Raw genomic sequence first — 13,321 nt, forward strand, 5'->3', positions numbered from 1 at the left:
AGTGAGGTCTGAGAACATTCTCCAGCCCAGATGACTAAGCTGAACTTGCCCCAGGTGGCTGGAGAAGGGTGAGAGACACAGAGAAAGCATGCTAGGCAGAGGGACCTACGTAAGCCAAGGGGAAGACACAGGACAGAGCCCGGTGCAAGAGGGGCCTCCCAGAACACCAAGGGGCAGCGAACAATGCTACAGGCCTGGAGGTGAGCCTGGTGGGCAAACCGGGCACAAAAATGCAGCCAGGACCCCAGTGCTATTTCATCTTCAGATTGGGGTCAGATAGAAGAAAGCGATTTCTGTTGGGGAAGATTATGAAACCATGGGCAGTTATCCAGGGCAAACTTGAAGTCAGAGAGCGAACGTCAGTGGGAAAAACAAAATCTGAGGAAAGCACAACAAAATGCAAAACAGAAATTTCCTGCTGACTGGGACCCTGGTGCTACCATCACTTGCAGAATGTGCTGATCGCCTGTTGCCAGGACCATAGTTCCCCATGCCATCTGTGGGGTGGGGGTGGGTGGAGCTTAGAAATGTGCATGGGAGGGGCCCAGGTCAGGGTTTAGCAGACCCAGCCAGAGGCCAGGCTTCCTTCCTGCCACATGACTGTTGCTGTTCCCCAGGACAGGCTACTCCCTTAGTGTGGAGAAGTGAGCCACTTGTGTGCTGGGGTCACTTGTCACCCCGTCCTAGCACTGCTGGACCTGACGGATGCACCCAAGGCACTGATGTCATGAGAGCAACAAAGTGAGGGGGTTTCAACTACAACACCCATACCTGGGAGATGGGGGTGAGTCCGCTTCCCTGTGTGCTTTGGTCCCCTCCACTGTCAGGTGGGCTAGAGGGAGGCTGGGAAGAGTAACAAGAAGGGGAAAGGTTATTTCCCAGGAACGAAGTTAAGGTTAGGGGTCAGCATTGTGGTGCAGCAGGTTAAGCTGCTACCTGTGATGCTGGAATCTCATATGAGCACTGGTTTGAATCTTGGCTGCTCCACTTCCAATCCAGCTCCCTGCTAATGTACCTGGGAAAGCAACAGAAGATGGCCCAAGTGCTTGGTCCCTGCCACACACATGGGAGACCTGGATGAAGATTCTGGCTTCAGCCTGGCTCAGTCCCAGCCTTTGCAGCCATTTGGGGAATGAACCAGTGGATGGAAGACCTCTGTCTCTCTCCCACTGCCTGCCCCCACTCTGTAACTCTACCTTTCATAAATAAAATCTTTTTTAAAAAGTTACAGTTAGGTAGGAATAGACATTCTAGGGTGACCACAGATAAAGATAATGTACTGAATATTTTTCTAAAAAAAAAAAAACTAGAAGGAGAGGATTTTGAGTGTTTTCAACGTTTCTTTATGATAGATGTCTGAGAGGATAGCTATGTTGACCCTGAAGGGACATTACACAACATACACATATATTGAGCCATCATGATTGCACCCCATACATACATACAATATTTATGTGTCAATTAAAATTTTATTTTAAAAACAGATGACTGGGAAAGTGGAGTCAATAAGATAACTCCAACAGAATTTTGCTCTGGGTGTAGTAAACAGCTCAGAGCGAATCCTCAATACTTTTTGTCTAACGTTAGTCTACTGCTTGCTCTGTGACTATTCTGGTGGGCGGGAGGGGAGACCAGGTCTGCCAACTCCAGCCGTGGACCCTGGGGCAGCACAGTATCTGTTGGTAGGTTTGAAAAACTTAGAGGGAGAGAGGGAGGGAGGGAGGGAGGGAGGGAGAGGGGAAAGGGAAGGAGGAATAGGGGAGAGGGGAGAACTTGCTTCTGCCTCCCTCCGCCTGGAATTGAACTTGAACACACTGAATTACAGTGTGTGCACTCCGGGTGGGGTATGTCAGCTGGTCCACCGGGAAGCAGGTGCTGAGACGGATATAGGAGTGCCAAGGTTTATTAGGGAGAGACACTGGCCCAGATCAGAGGGATGCAGAATGGCGCAGGGGAAAATGTCAGACTCATAAGCAGACCTGATGCCGTTTCTTCATTTACCGTAACCATAGCCTGCAGGCCACATCCGAGAGTTCCTTTCCATTCACAATAGTGGTCCTAATGGGGCACAAAGGGTTTGGGTCATTCGGATCAGGTCCCATTTTCCCATGGACACATTCTGTCTTCCCTAACATTCTATAGCCAAGGATGACCACTGGCGTGTGCCTGCACCCACGGATCCTTGTGTAATGAAATCAATCAGCCTTCAGCTCCCAGCTCTGTGACGTCACATTTTCTCATAACCACACTTTCTTTATCTGGGGGAAGCTGAACTGGAACAAGCCAGGGTCTTTTGCAGTGGGGCTTGTAAATCTCTTGGCCTGAGCGCCACATGTACCCGGTTCAATCGCACATGCTACAGTGGACCTTGCTGTGTAAGTACGCGAGCCCCGTGGGTGCTGGCTCTTCTGCAGGGCACTTTCTCTCCCTGTGTGTTCTAGCCACTTCTTCCTCACAGTGTCCTCAGGAACCAGCAGGATCCCTGGGTCACAGATGCCTGGGCTGGGGCGCACAGGAGCCCTCCCCCCCCCACAGCGCATGGGTATCAGCAGGGGCACAGGGAGGAAGATCCCATGTTGCCCCATGTGGAGCTGAGCAATAGGGGCATGGCTGGAGGAGGCTGGGATGTGGTGAGTGGCGCCCAGCTGGGCACTGCACAGTTAGGCTCAGTTCCCCTGGAGCCTGCTCACCGTGAGGCAGAGGCAGCTGCCCACTGCCCTGGACCCAGCTTCACAAAGTCTCCTGATAGGTCCATGGTCAATTTCCCTGACCTCCAGGGCATGAGTTCTCACACCGACCCAGAACCCGACCCGCCTTGGGAATCCCTCGGCCTTCCTCCCTCAGACTAGGGGTGAAGGGCTTCAGGGCACAAGGGGACTCTGAGCAGGGTGGGGCAGTGGCCCACCTGGGGTGGTGAGGATGCTTCTGCAGCAGCCACCTCCCCTGGCCTCCCCACACCCTGCTCTCACTGCCTGCCCTGCCTGGGTGGCCTTTTAGCCCCAGGTTCCTGGCCAGCCCCATGCTGGTGTTGCCAAGCCCTGCAGTAGGGCAGGGACATTACTGTCTGGATTCCCAGTGAGCCAGAGAAGAGTACAGTTTGCAAGTCAGTCCCCCCACTCTGCCCCCACTGCCATACAGATCAATGTACCGAATGCTGGGTGCAGAGGCCCCCAGAACGGAGGAGGCAGCTCACAGCCCATGAATGGCTTGAAAGGGCTGCCCATGTAGTGGGAGCAGGGCATGGAGGGCCTTCTCCAGCCAGGAAGGTGCCCCTGTGACTCCGTGTGGACCTGCGGAACACAGATACAGCAACACTGATATGATGGAGAAAAGCACTTGCCCAGGAGCTGGGCCCCAGTGAGGCAGCCGACAGTCCCTGGCACCTTCCCCGGGCTTCAGTACAGCAGCATCAGTGCCACAAAACTGCCCTTCTCCGCTCCGCTGGGCATAAGAGGGATTCTGGAGGCCAGGACAGTCAGCTGCTGTCGCCATGTGTCACTACCTGCGTCTGTCTCAGAAATGGGGGCTCCCAAGGGATCAGAAAAACTCACTTCAGGGGACGCAGTGGGTGACACCAGTCCCCTGCAAGCCCCTCTCATTCCCTCTGCTTCCCTTGACAAAAAGGGTGTCCTCCCTGGAGGTGCCACCCACAGGCACAGAGCTCTCCAGGTGACATGGAATCCCGGGGTCATGCAGCAACAATGTCACCTTTGGAAATTAGTTAGGCACAGGGACAACATTCACCTGAACTCACAGGTAGGATTGAATTTTAAGTCCATGAGGATGTGTGGGCACATGCTGCCCTAAGCAGAAATGTGCCTGGGATGAAATCATTTGGAAATCAAAGCAGAGACGTCCTGGGAGGTGAGAGAAGACCCGTGAGCCGGCGCAGCTCCCCAGGTCTGCTGGAAGCTGGCTGTGGGCACTCCAGATCTGACTTCCCCCTTCACTCTGTCCCTGCCTGTGTACACTTCCGGCACAGAGGAGCAAGGCCCGGTAAGAGGCGACATGGGCACCAAGTATACCCTCAGAGGGACTCGGCAGCAACAGAGGGGACAGCAAAGAGGTAGGAACTTAGCAAAGCCCGGACTCTGAATAGACACTCAAAATCACACCCAGCACACGACCATGTTGGAGGGGATGCAGCTTCATGTTTTTCATTTCTGATTGTCACAGCAGGTGTGCTAACAGATCAGTCACCTGCCCCCACAAAGGAAAAGGTCAAATGGCAACCACCAAATACAGGAGGAGCTCAGGGGCAGTCATTGTGCGGCAAGACCCGGAGTCAGGAGATCGGTGCTGTCCTCCCCCGGGACCGCCAGACACTGACCCGGACCCCCTCGGGTCCCAGCCTCCAAGCATGAAACCTTCAGAGGCGCCACCGACACGCCCAGCTGGGAAGGGTGAGGCCCATGGATGCTGGGGAAGATTTTGCTTTTTGAGAAGTGAAAGGCACAGTAAAGGTATCACAAGAGCACACAGTGCAGATGAGGCCAGGAGAGCAAGCCTTCACAAAGTCAAGTGTCCCTAACTGGGGGCTGTGAAAACGACCCTGGTATTTACCTGTGCATTCTGAGCGTGCTTGTCCAGGACTGGACCACTGTGTCTCCTGGGGCCTGCGAGAGCGCCTGCATCTGCGGAAGGCAAGAAGAGACCAGGCTTGGCTCGCACACGTTCCGTGCCCCGCAGCGCTGCACGCCTCCCCCACCACCTGAGTCTCGAGCCCACGGGGGAGCCCTGACCAGAGGCCCGGGGTCACCAGGTGCCGCACAGGAGCCCTGAGGATGACTCCAGCAGGGGTTTGCCCAACACCTCACCCCGCTGTGCACAGGGCAGGACGCAAGGGAGTTGGAAATCAACAGGAAAACCAAGGTTTCCCTCCCTGCAGGGGAAGTCAAAATTCAAGCACGGATTAAAAATGACAACAAGGCAGCCCTGGGTGCAGAGAACGCCCACGGAGCCCTGCCCTGAGCTGCACTGCTTGTCCTTTGCTTCTGGCCCTGGGTGGATTTTCACTCCCACGGTCACCATGTGCTCTGCCTTGTGTTTCTGCCTCGCATTGTCTACATAGTAAGGGGCACAAATGGGCTGCCAGAGACTCCTATGCAGCGGTGAGACAAGCAGGCACCGTGGGGGTCAACGGGACCGTGTAAGTGTGAGAATTTCACTCATGACACCAGGGACACTGACACTGGGGGACATCTACTCACTAATGGAGGTCCAGAGCACGCAATGCAAGATGGCAACGAAAAGAATCAAGGGACCTCCAGAAACACCTGCTCCATTAAAGTGAACGGCGGCAGAATATTTATCCACAAAGACAGAGCAAGGCAGCTGCTTGTCTCACAGGACCTAATGCCCCAATCCGAGAATATTGTTGGAGTTATTTTTCTCAAATAAAAGAACAATAAAGCTTCTGCCCCTGACTGAAGGGGGCAGGAGGAGCTGGCCCAGTTCCCCACTGTGCACAGAGCAGCTGAGAGTCAGGGGTAGTGGGGGTGGGGGAGTCGGTTTCATGCGTCATCCATGGCTAATGCAGGGGCCTCGGCTCCACCCTTCATGGGGTAAGGCTCAAAGGGCTACATGGCCAGGGCACCTGAGCAACACAGCATGCTGCCCGCCCAGGCGTTCCCTTTACTAAGTGCTCGGGGACAGTGTTCAGAGACCCTCACGATCGCCCTGAGAACAAGAAGCGAGGGCCGGAGTCTGCCCCTACCTCTCCGGGCCTGGTTCTCCCAGCCGGGTCCTCCCAGGGCTGGCTCCTGCCTCTTGTACCCCTCGGCCAGCTTCTTCATTTCCAGTCTTGAAGACAGAGAGAAAATGCGCTCGAATGACAGCGAGAACATCACGGCACTCAACACAGCCTAATCTCAAAAATGCAAAAATGGGCTCGAGAGTCCAGCCCAGCCCATACCTGTACCTCAGGTACTCAGCCTCCCTGTCATGGTGCGCCAGCTCCTGCTCCAACGCACTGGCCCTGTGCTGTGGGAGGAACACATGGGCTCGTCAGTCACGGAAGACAGGGCACAGAAGGAAGGAAGCTAAGAGTCGCTAAGAAAGAGTCTTACCCAGCTGTCCAGCGACTTTCTGTACTGCGTGGAGACCTGAGAAAGCCAACGCATCACAAGGGTCTGGTGAGGGCTTGTGGGGGGCGTTAGGGTCGGGCGAGGGGCGCTCAGGGCTCTGCAGAACGCAGCTCACCTGGCACGCAAAGCTGCACTCCTCCTGCTGCAGCTCCTCCTGCAGCAGGTGAATTCTGCTCCTGTGATTTAGATTCGCTTTTATGAGTGAAAGGGCACCGCTGGGTGTGGGTCCCCTGCCCGAGCCCCTGCTGCCCTCACACCTGAGCCCCACACAGTGTATCCGCACCGGTCAAACAGTCCCCTGTCTGTGACAGTGTTGCAGGAGCGCCGCTGTCTCTGTCACGTCCTTGTCTATCTGGAACGCACGCCTGCAGCTTCCAGGCTGGCCCAGCTTCCTGGTCCGTTCTCAGTGTTTCCCCGCTCTCTCCTCCACCCCCGAGCACCTTTCCCCTGAGGCCCTACTCTCTGACTTAGGCCCTCACTGTGTTTCACCGGGCTGCCATGGCTGGGTTTCCAAATGGCACAGTCACTTTCAGAGACGTGACTTAGCCCACATCAAACTGCTTTCCAAAGGCTTAGGACAGTTTGTCACCAATCCCAGAAACATTTACATGAACCAGATTTCCACATGGTCTGGCCAGTGTCCGGGATCAGGAAATGTCTAGCAACTGCACATTTTTTTCTAATTTGTAACACTTGAATATTTTTTTCTGGTGTGAGTTCTCTCTACACACATCTTCTAAATATTTGTTACTATTTCTGTGTGAATCGCGAGTAAACATTGTACAAAAGTTGAGAATTTAACAATCTGGCAAGAGGCTTCGTGAGATGCTGGTGCTTAGCATCTGAACTCACTTGCATTCCTCTATTTCTGCTGTAGTCGAATTCAGTTTTTCCTCTTTTGCAGACAGCTGCTTCTCCATATTGGTCTGTTCCTGTCTTCCCACCACCATTGCACTGAGACAGGAAAGAAAGAGACATCATCCAGTAGCTCCAGTGACACTCTGCCTGTCTCCCCCGCCAGTGGTCTGCAGGCCAGGATTCAAAAGGCCCCCTCCCCCCACAACCTGCCATGTTCAGTAGGAGGCCATTGGCCTGGGGCGGTCCCGAATTCTGAGTTCCTACATAAAACTGCACCCTGGCTTAGCGTGTCATCAACTAAGAACCTAACTTGGGAGTATAAGGAAGAGCTGAGTCTCAGCCAGTCACAGCTGTTTCTGCGCTTGCTCGGTCTGTCTGTGAATTCTCACTGCCTGCAGAGCAGATGTCTGACTCTCTTCTGGTTCTGGGTGCCGCCCCCTCAGGAACAGTTCTTTGACCAGCGAGGCTCTGGTTTAATTTTCATGCCCTACAGTTTTCCTTAACACCCATAAATGCGTAGACTGAGCCCCACACTCAGAGGCAAAAACTAAAGCTTCCCATATAGGGAAAGAGAAAAATCCATCTCTGGCCTGCTGGCGAGTCCCAGGCCATTCTGACTGCTAATTCCTCTCTCTCTGCTCCTACTCCTAAGTAAATAAAGTCAACGAACATGAAAAGCACTTTATGATATGCACTGTGCACCCCTCCAGGCGCAGTCTCTTGTGCTTGGTTGGGGAAAGCTCATGTCAGTTCAGTATGGAAACCAGGCCCAGCCAACTCAGCTCCCTAGGATGAAGCAGGAGATCTTGACTGGTTTTTCCATGGGAGGATTGGACTTCTCCCTGCAAGGCTGGTGCCCTGACACAGCCAGAGAGACCCTCCCCAGACACACCATTGCCAGCAGGTGCAGCAACTGCTGGACACCTGGGCAGGTCGGGAGAGGCACTCCTGCCGCCTACTTCAAAGGTATTGTTTCGAAGGCTATAAACTATTTGACTATGTATCATGTTTGTTAAATGCCATAGGAAGAAGAATAAACACTAAAATGTTGATTATTCTAAAAACAAAGATATTGGTCAAGGACAATGGAAACACTGTTGAATTTAAATGCTCCCAACCGCCACCTCATCAAGGTATTATAACCTCAAAAGTGGCTTCTGCTGGAACCCTTCACATCCAGGCAAGTCCACTTGAACAGGACTGGCTGCAGGGGTAGTGCACTCAGCAAAAGGCAATGACCTCCTCACACTCGATTTTCTATGGGTCACGTAGAAAATTAGAGAGCTCTATGGAAAAGGGACAAATATCCTTAAAAGAGAGCTTCGTGTGTTTGTTTCTGGCCATCTAAGCGGTCCCTGAGCCATGCTTTCTGAAGTGACTCTAAGGAAACGCATACATTGTAAGGTGTGGAGGACAGAGAGCAGGGCACTGTCCTCCGCACCCTAAGAGACCTCATGGTTTCACAGAAGAGGCAGCCAGCGAGGACACAGCAGCCCCTGCCTCAGACTTGAGAAGCAAGTTCCCAAAACCCGAGTCTTGAGGGACCGTAAGGAACAGTTCTGGCTTTGAACGTGGGCGGAGGGGTCTGCAGTCCCTGATTTCGCCTGAGAACAACAGGGAAGCCCTGCGGGAAAGATGAAACGAGTGACTGAAGGCATCAACTGGGTGACAAGCCAGGAAGAAAACATGAGGCCACGGTGCAGAGGAAACCCAGGACTAAGGTCGGCCTGGCACTTGGGGCCACTTCCCCCTAGTTTTGTCCATGCATTCCAGAAGAGACTACTGAGAAACAAGGAAGGTGAGCAGCCTTTGCACAGAGGCAGGGACTGAGAAGAAAGACAACGGGGTTCAGGCTCTGCTAAAGAAGGGACCTAGGGGGCGACCACCTGTCTGCAGCCAGACCTCAATGTGTTTTTTTTTTTTTTTCTCAAGGTCTAGCATTGAGATAAAAATGACTAAGCACACAGCAAGCCAAGACCAAGTGGTGGGACTGAAACCTAAAGGGCAGGGCACATGAACCCCGAGGGAATCCAGATGATGAGGTCGTCAGTGCTGGTGCCAGTGTCCCCTGTGACCCCAAGTAAATGATATACAGGAATTTCTGACAACCAGCCAGATGGGAAGAAACAACACAGATTCTAGAAATCAAGGCAGAAAGGACAACCGCAATTGTACTGACACCCTAAGAACTGGCACTTGTTTCTGTTTTGTCTGCACGTGTGTTGACACAGCAATGTCTATCACAATGGACATCTTACTCCTCTTCAGCCTTCTCGATGCCTTTATAGATTCCATAGCGATCATCCAGCTGCATCCTCAGAGATTCGAATTCCCAATCCTTTGCTGTTTTCACAAAGGCCAGTGTGTCACAGCTGGATCGTAGGTTCTTGTCACATTCTGTAAAGGACAAAGGAGTTTGCTTTGTGTGTGTGCACGTGCACCCGAGGACATGAGGTGAGGGGGGAGATGGGGAGGCCCCATGACATGCTTCACCTTCCCAGGGCACGCTCCTTTCCTCCCAGCAAGCAGCAGACCTTCCAGCTCATGCACGTTGGACCTCAAGCTCTGCTGCCCCAGGGTCTTCCTTTGCGTCCTGAGACAGATAAAAGACATTCAGAATAAGACATCACAATGGTGCAAATGCACTAATGCTACTGAATTGTACACTTAGCGGGGGTTGAGATGGTTAATTTCACGCTGTGTGTTTTTTTACCCAAATTAATTTTTTTAAAAGAAAGTGATGATGTTCAGTTCTCCAATTCATGTCATTTATGGGAGTAAGGTTTTGTTAGCTCCTCCCCCTCGATCTTCACCTGAGAATGTTCTCCTTACCTCTTTGTCTTCAGACTTCAGTATCGTTTCCCTGAGCAAGGATTCATCAACGGAAATTTTAACCAGTGCAAAACACACTGGGTAATGTCTTAATTCTCAAGAACAAACTTCTTCATCGCAATCATACAGGTTTGACCTCCTAAGACATGAAATATTTGTCCTTTGTGGAAGGCAAGATGTGAAATGGAAATCCCGTATTGGATGTGGGGGGCTTACCTCTGACAAGCCTGAGGTATTTGTGGACGTAACACTATTCATGTTCTCTGCAGGTTTTTCCTTTCCTGGTGTCTGCACGAGGGAGAGGAACAAACCATGTAGCGGGATTCCCACAGAAGCATGGGTGACAAGCTGAAAACATGAAAGGTCAACCAGACCTGGGCCACAGCTGCCCCTGTGTTCAAAGGGAGAGTGGCTGGGCCAGTCTAGGGCCAGGGGCTAGGTCAAACCTATATAGAAATGAGGAACAAAGCGACCCTGGAGGCATGAATGCCTCATGGCACCCACGCCATTTCTGCTTAGGAGATAATGGGGCAGAAGAGTGAATGAAGAGGGCAAAGCAAAGGAGGGGGAAAACTGTTCACATCAAATGGCTCAAATGCTTTTCTTCTTAGTCTATAAGTAAAAGAAATCCAAACCAAACGTGTCCCAGTTCACACAGTGAGATGGGCATGGACTGCTCTCCACCTGGCCTGAAAGCTTCCTTCACCTCCCACCATTTTCTCTGTTTTTCTGTGCATCATGCAGAGCAGGTGCTGAATTTTGGGATAAATGTACAGGTTTGGAAAAACAAAACATTTCCTTCCAGATGGTGAATTAGACAGAGATGGTAATGCAGGTTATGCTCAGTCAGGAGTGGAAGAAAATTAATTCCTGATTCGTGGGACTTTTGAGTAATTTCAGACACATGGTGCGTGCAAACTAAGGCAGACAAAAGTGTGAATTCAGCATGCATGCATCTGTTCTTAGAAAATTCTAGACCGAGCCAAATTAATTAGAGGGCAGGGACTGACTGGGAAAAACTGGGGGTACTTACTGGGGTGACAGTCATGTTGTAGATATTGAGAGGAGTTGGGCTATGTATGTATAGTTTTAAGAGTTAGTGAATGTACATTTAAAATTTATATGTTTTCCTCCATGTAACTTTTTTGGAAAAGAAAAACCTGTCGAGAAATGTTGGATTGCACTTCCAGACAGTCATGCTGAACTACTCTACTGAGGAAGTAGAGTGAAGCCTGCAATTCAATATGAAAGGTGCTGAAAGTAGACAGACCGACAGATAGAGGGATGGACGGATGGTGGATGGATGTGTGAGAAACCACACTTGATAAAATATTCATCCAGCAATGCTACATTTTTGCACATTTTCATAAGAAAATGGTGGTGGTAATTAGCAAAACAGAAATGTCTCATGTCAGTGAGCTTTTGAACACAAGTTCAAAAAGCGACTGAAATTGTATGTGCTGGAAGGGTTACAGGTACAATCCCAGTCGGATTTTTCTTCAGTTAATCCCTTGTGGAGTTGCAAAATGCAAGGATATACTGGGAAACCTCACAGAAGTGCTAGTTTCTGGGTTTTTGTTTTAAGGGTAAGGATCAGTGGGAAATTCCCATGTTGCTTTCCAAGGTATTGGATAAGCCAACTGTGATATCGCCAAGAAAAAGGAATTCTACTCACCCATGGAGAGGATCAAACCACTAATATAGAAAACAACATGGATCAATATCTGGTTGTACAGACTCAATTAACCCAGGAAAACTGCAATAAGCCCATAACATCTGATTCTCATGGATAAAATGTAATTGGCTGGAGTCCAGTGTTTCAGGGGAAGGTGGTAGGACAGGAAGTTACTGAAGTCAGCATGGCCAGGGCATGAAGCTCTGGGGACAGAACGTGAAGAGGTACCACTAACTAAACACACAATAAGCATGGGCTCCAGGCTGGGTGGGCTTCATCCTGATTACCGAAGCTCTGGAATCTAACACAATAGTTCGCCTCTTTCAGATCTCGGCCAGATAACATTTTTGTCGCTGCCTAATTGTGCAGAACACCCTAACCCTAACCCTCCCAAGGACTCTCCAGGAACTGCACTGGCGTCTGAGACACCCTGGGATCAGGCCCACAATGGCTTCAGCCCCGGGCTGTCTACTCCTGACTTGCCACTGGGCATGTCCTCGGCAGCCCGACCTCCCTTTGCTCTCCTGAAAAGCTCTAAACTGCCCTCACCAAGTAGGACAGCAATTTTTGAGACTCCCAGTCTGCCGCCATCCTCATCTACCAGTAGATTAGATCTGTTCTCTTTATCCCCAAACCTTGTCCTTGCTATTCTCACCTGGCACCACTTACAAGGAACAGATTTTGGCAACGATAGGTAGGTGGTGACTGGTCTGTAGGATAGGCACACACAGCATGTGTGGGATGCTCAGGAGGAGGTGGAGGGGCATGGACCAGGGATCCGTTTGCCTCCAAGTCTTCTCCTGTTTGGTGATCACCTTACCAACCCTGACCCTTTAGACTCCCTCCCAACCAACCCGCTGCCATGCCTCCTGGTGTGTCACAGTGGAAGCCCCACCTGTGTGCAACCCCACCCTGTTCTTAGAAAGTCCCTCCCCTACTGAGCATGTGCCTGGAGCTGAGCCCAGGAGAGGGCATCTCTGCGAACCTCTGAGCTTCTAATTCTGGTCCTGCCCAACCCAGCTCCTCTGCACCCCCTTCTGGGAAGATGCTTCCTCCTGAACTCTGAGGGCCTGCCATGGTCGGTCTGGACTACAAAACACGCTAAGTAACTGAAGACAGACTCCGGAAGCATACGATACACAGAGAGAGAGGCTCAATCCCTCTCTCGGGAAGGGATACAAGAGTAGACAGAACACCAATATGCTGTAGAAAGTTTTCATGGGAAAAAAAGATTGATTTATTTATTCGAATGGTAGAGTCACACAGAGAGAAGGGGAGACAGAGACAGAGCTTCCCTCTGTTGGTCCACTCCCCAAATGGCCACAATGACTGTGCTATGCCAGGCTGAAGCCAGGAGCCAGAAGCTTCTTCTGTGTCTCCCACGTGGGTGCCAGTGGCCCAGGGGCTTCGTCTAGCTTCCGCTGCTTCCCCAGGTATATCAGCAAGGAGCTAGATGGGAAGTGGAGCAGCTGGGACTTGAACTGGTGCCCACAGGGGATGCCAGCTTAATCCACTGCACCACAAGCACTGGCCCCAAATCATCTTAACTCAGTCATGTTTCTATACCAATATAGACCACACACTGACTTTAACCACATATTGTACCTTTATAAAACCTAGCCCTCTGTGTGGGAAACCCAGATGGAGTTCCAGGCTCCTGGCTTCAGCCTGGCCCAGCCCCTGCTCTTGTGGCCATTTGGGGAATGAATCAGTGGATGGAAGATCTCTCTGTCTCTTCTTCTTGTAACTCTACCTTTCAAATAAATTAAAAAAAAAACTTTAAAAAATTTATGTACAAAAGAAGGGATTAAAAGATAATGTTATTCTGATGCATCTGGGGGATTCCTGAGCTCTGGAGAATGAATGGGAA

The 13,321-nt window shown here is 51.3% G+C and overlaps 1 protein-coding gene across 2 annotated transcripts in view; it reads right to left on the reverse strand.

The window, feature by feature from the left end:
- The window catches only part of LOC133750852 (group 10 secretory phospholipase A2-like), a 34,153-nt gene extending 21,656 nt beyond the window's left edge, over nt 1–12,497 (reverse strand). Inside the window, exons 1-12 of one of the 2 annotated variants that reach the window (XM_062180563.1) lie at nt 9,993–12,497; nt 9,438–9,915; nt 9,203–9,341; nt 6,939–7,040; nt 6,202–6,262; nt 6,069–6,104; nt 5,915–5,982; nt 5,717–5,802; nt 4,564–4,634; nt 1,980–2,058; nt 937–1,015; nt 772–843 (exon numbers count right to left, since the gene is read on the reverse strand). In XM_062180563.1, coding sequence (XP_062036547.1) covers nt 772–843; nt 937–1,015; nt 1,980–2,058; nt 4,564–4,634; nt 5,717–5,802; nt 5,915–5,982; nt 6,069–6,104; nt 6,202–6,262; nt 6,939–7,040; nt 9,203–9,258 — 710 coding nt within the window. In that variant the 5' untranslated portion in view covers nt 9,259–9,341; nt 9,438–9,915; nt 9,993–12,497. Of the gene's footprint in view, nt 1–771; nt 844–936; nt 1,016–1,979; nt 2,059–4,563; nt 4,635–5,716; nt 5,805–5,914; nt 5,983–6,068; nt 6,105–6,201; nt 6,263–6,938; nt 7,041–9,202; nt 9,342–9,437; nt 9,916–9,992 lie in introns of those variants that run through there. The other variant, XM_062180564.1, reaches the window with a different exon arrangement.
- Between the last annotated feature and the right edge of the window lie 824 nt (nt 12,498–13,321).

The sequence above is a fragment of the Lepus europaeus genome, chromosome 21 (genome assembly GCF_033115175.1).
Source record: "Lepus europaeus isolate LE1 chromosome 21, mLepTim1.pri, whole genome shotgun sequence".
Classification (NCBI taxonomy): Eukaryota; Metazoa; Chordata; class Mammalia; order Lagomorpha; family Leporidae; genus Lepus; species Lepus europaeus.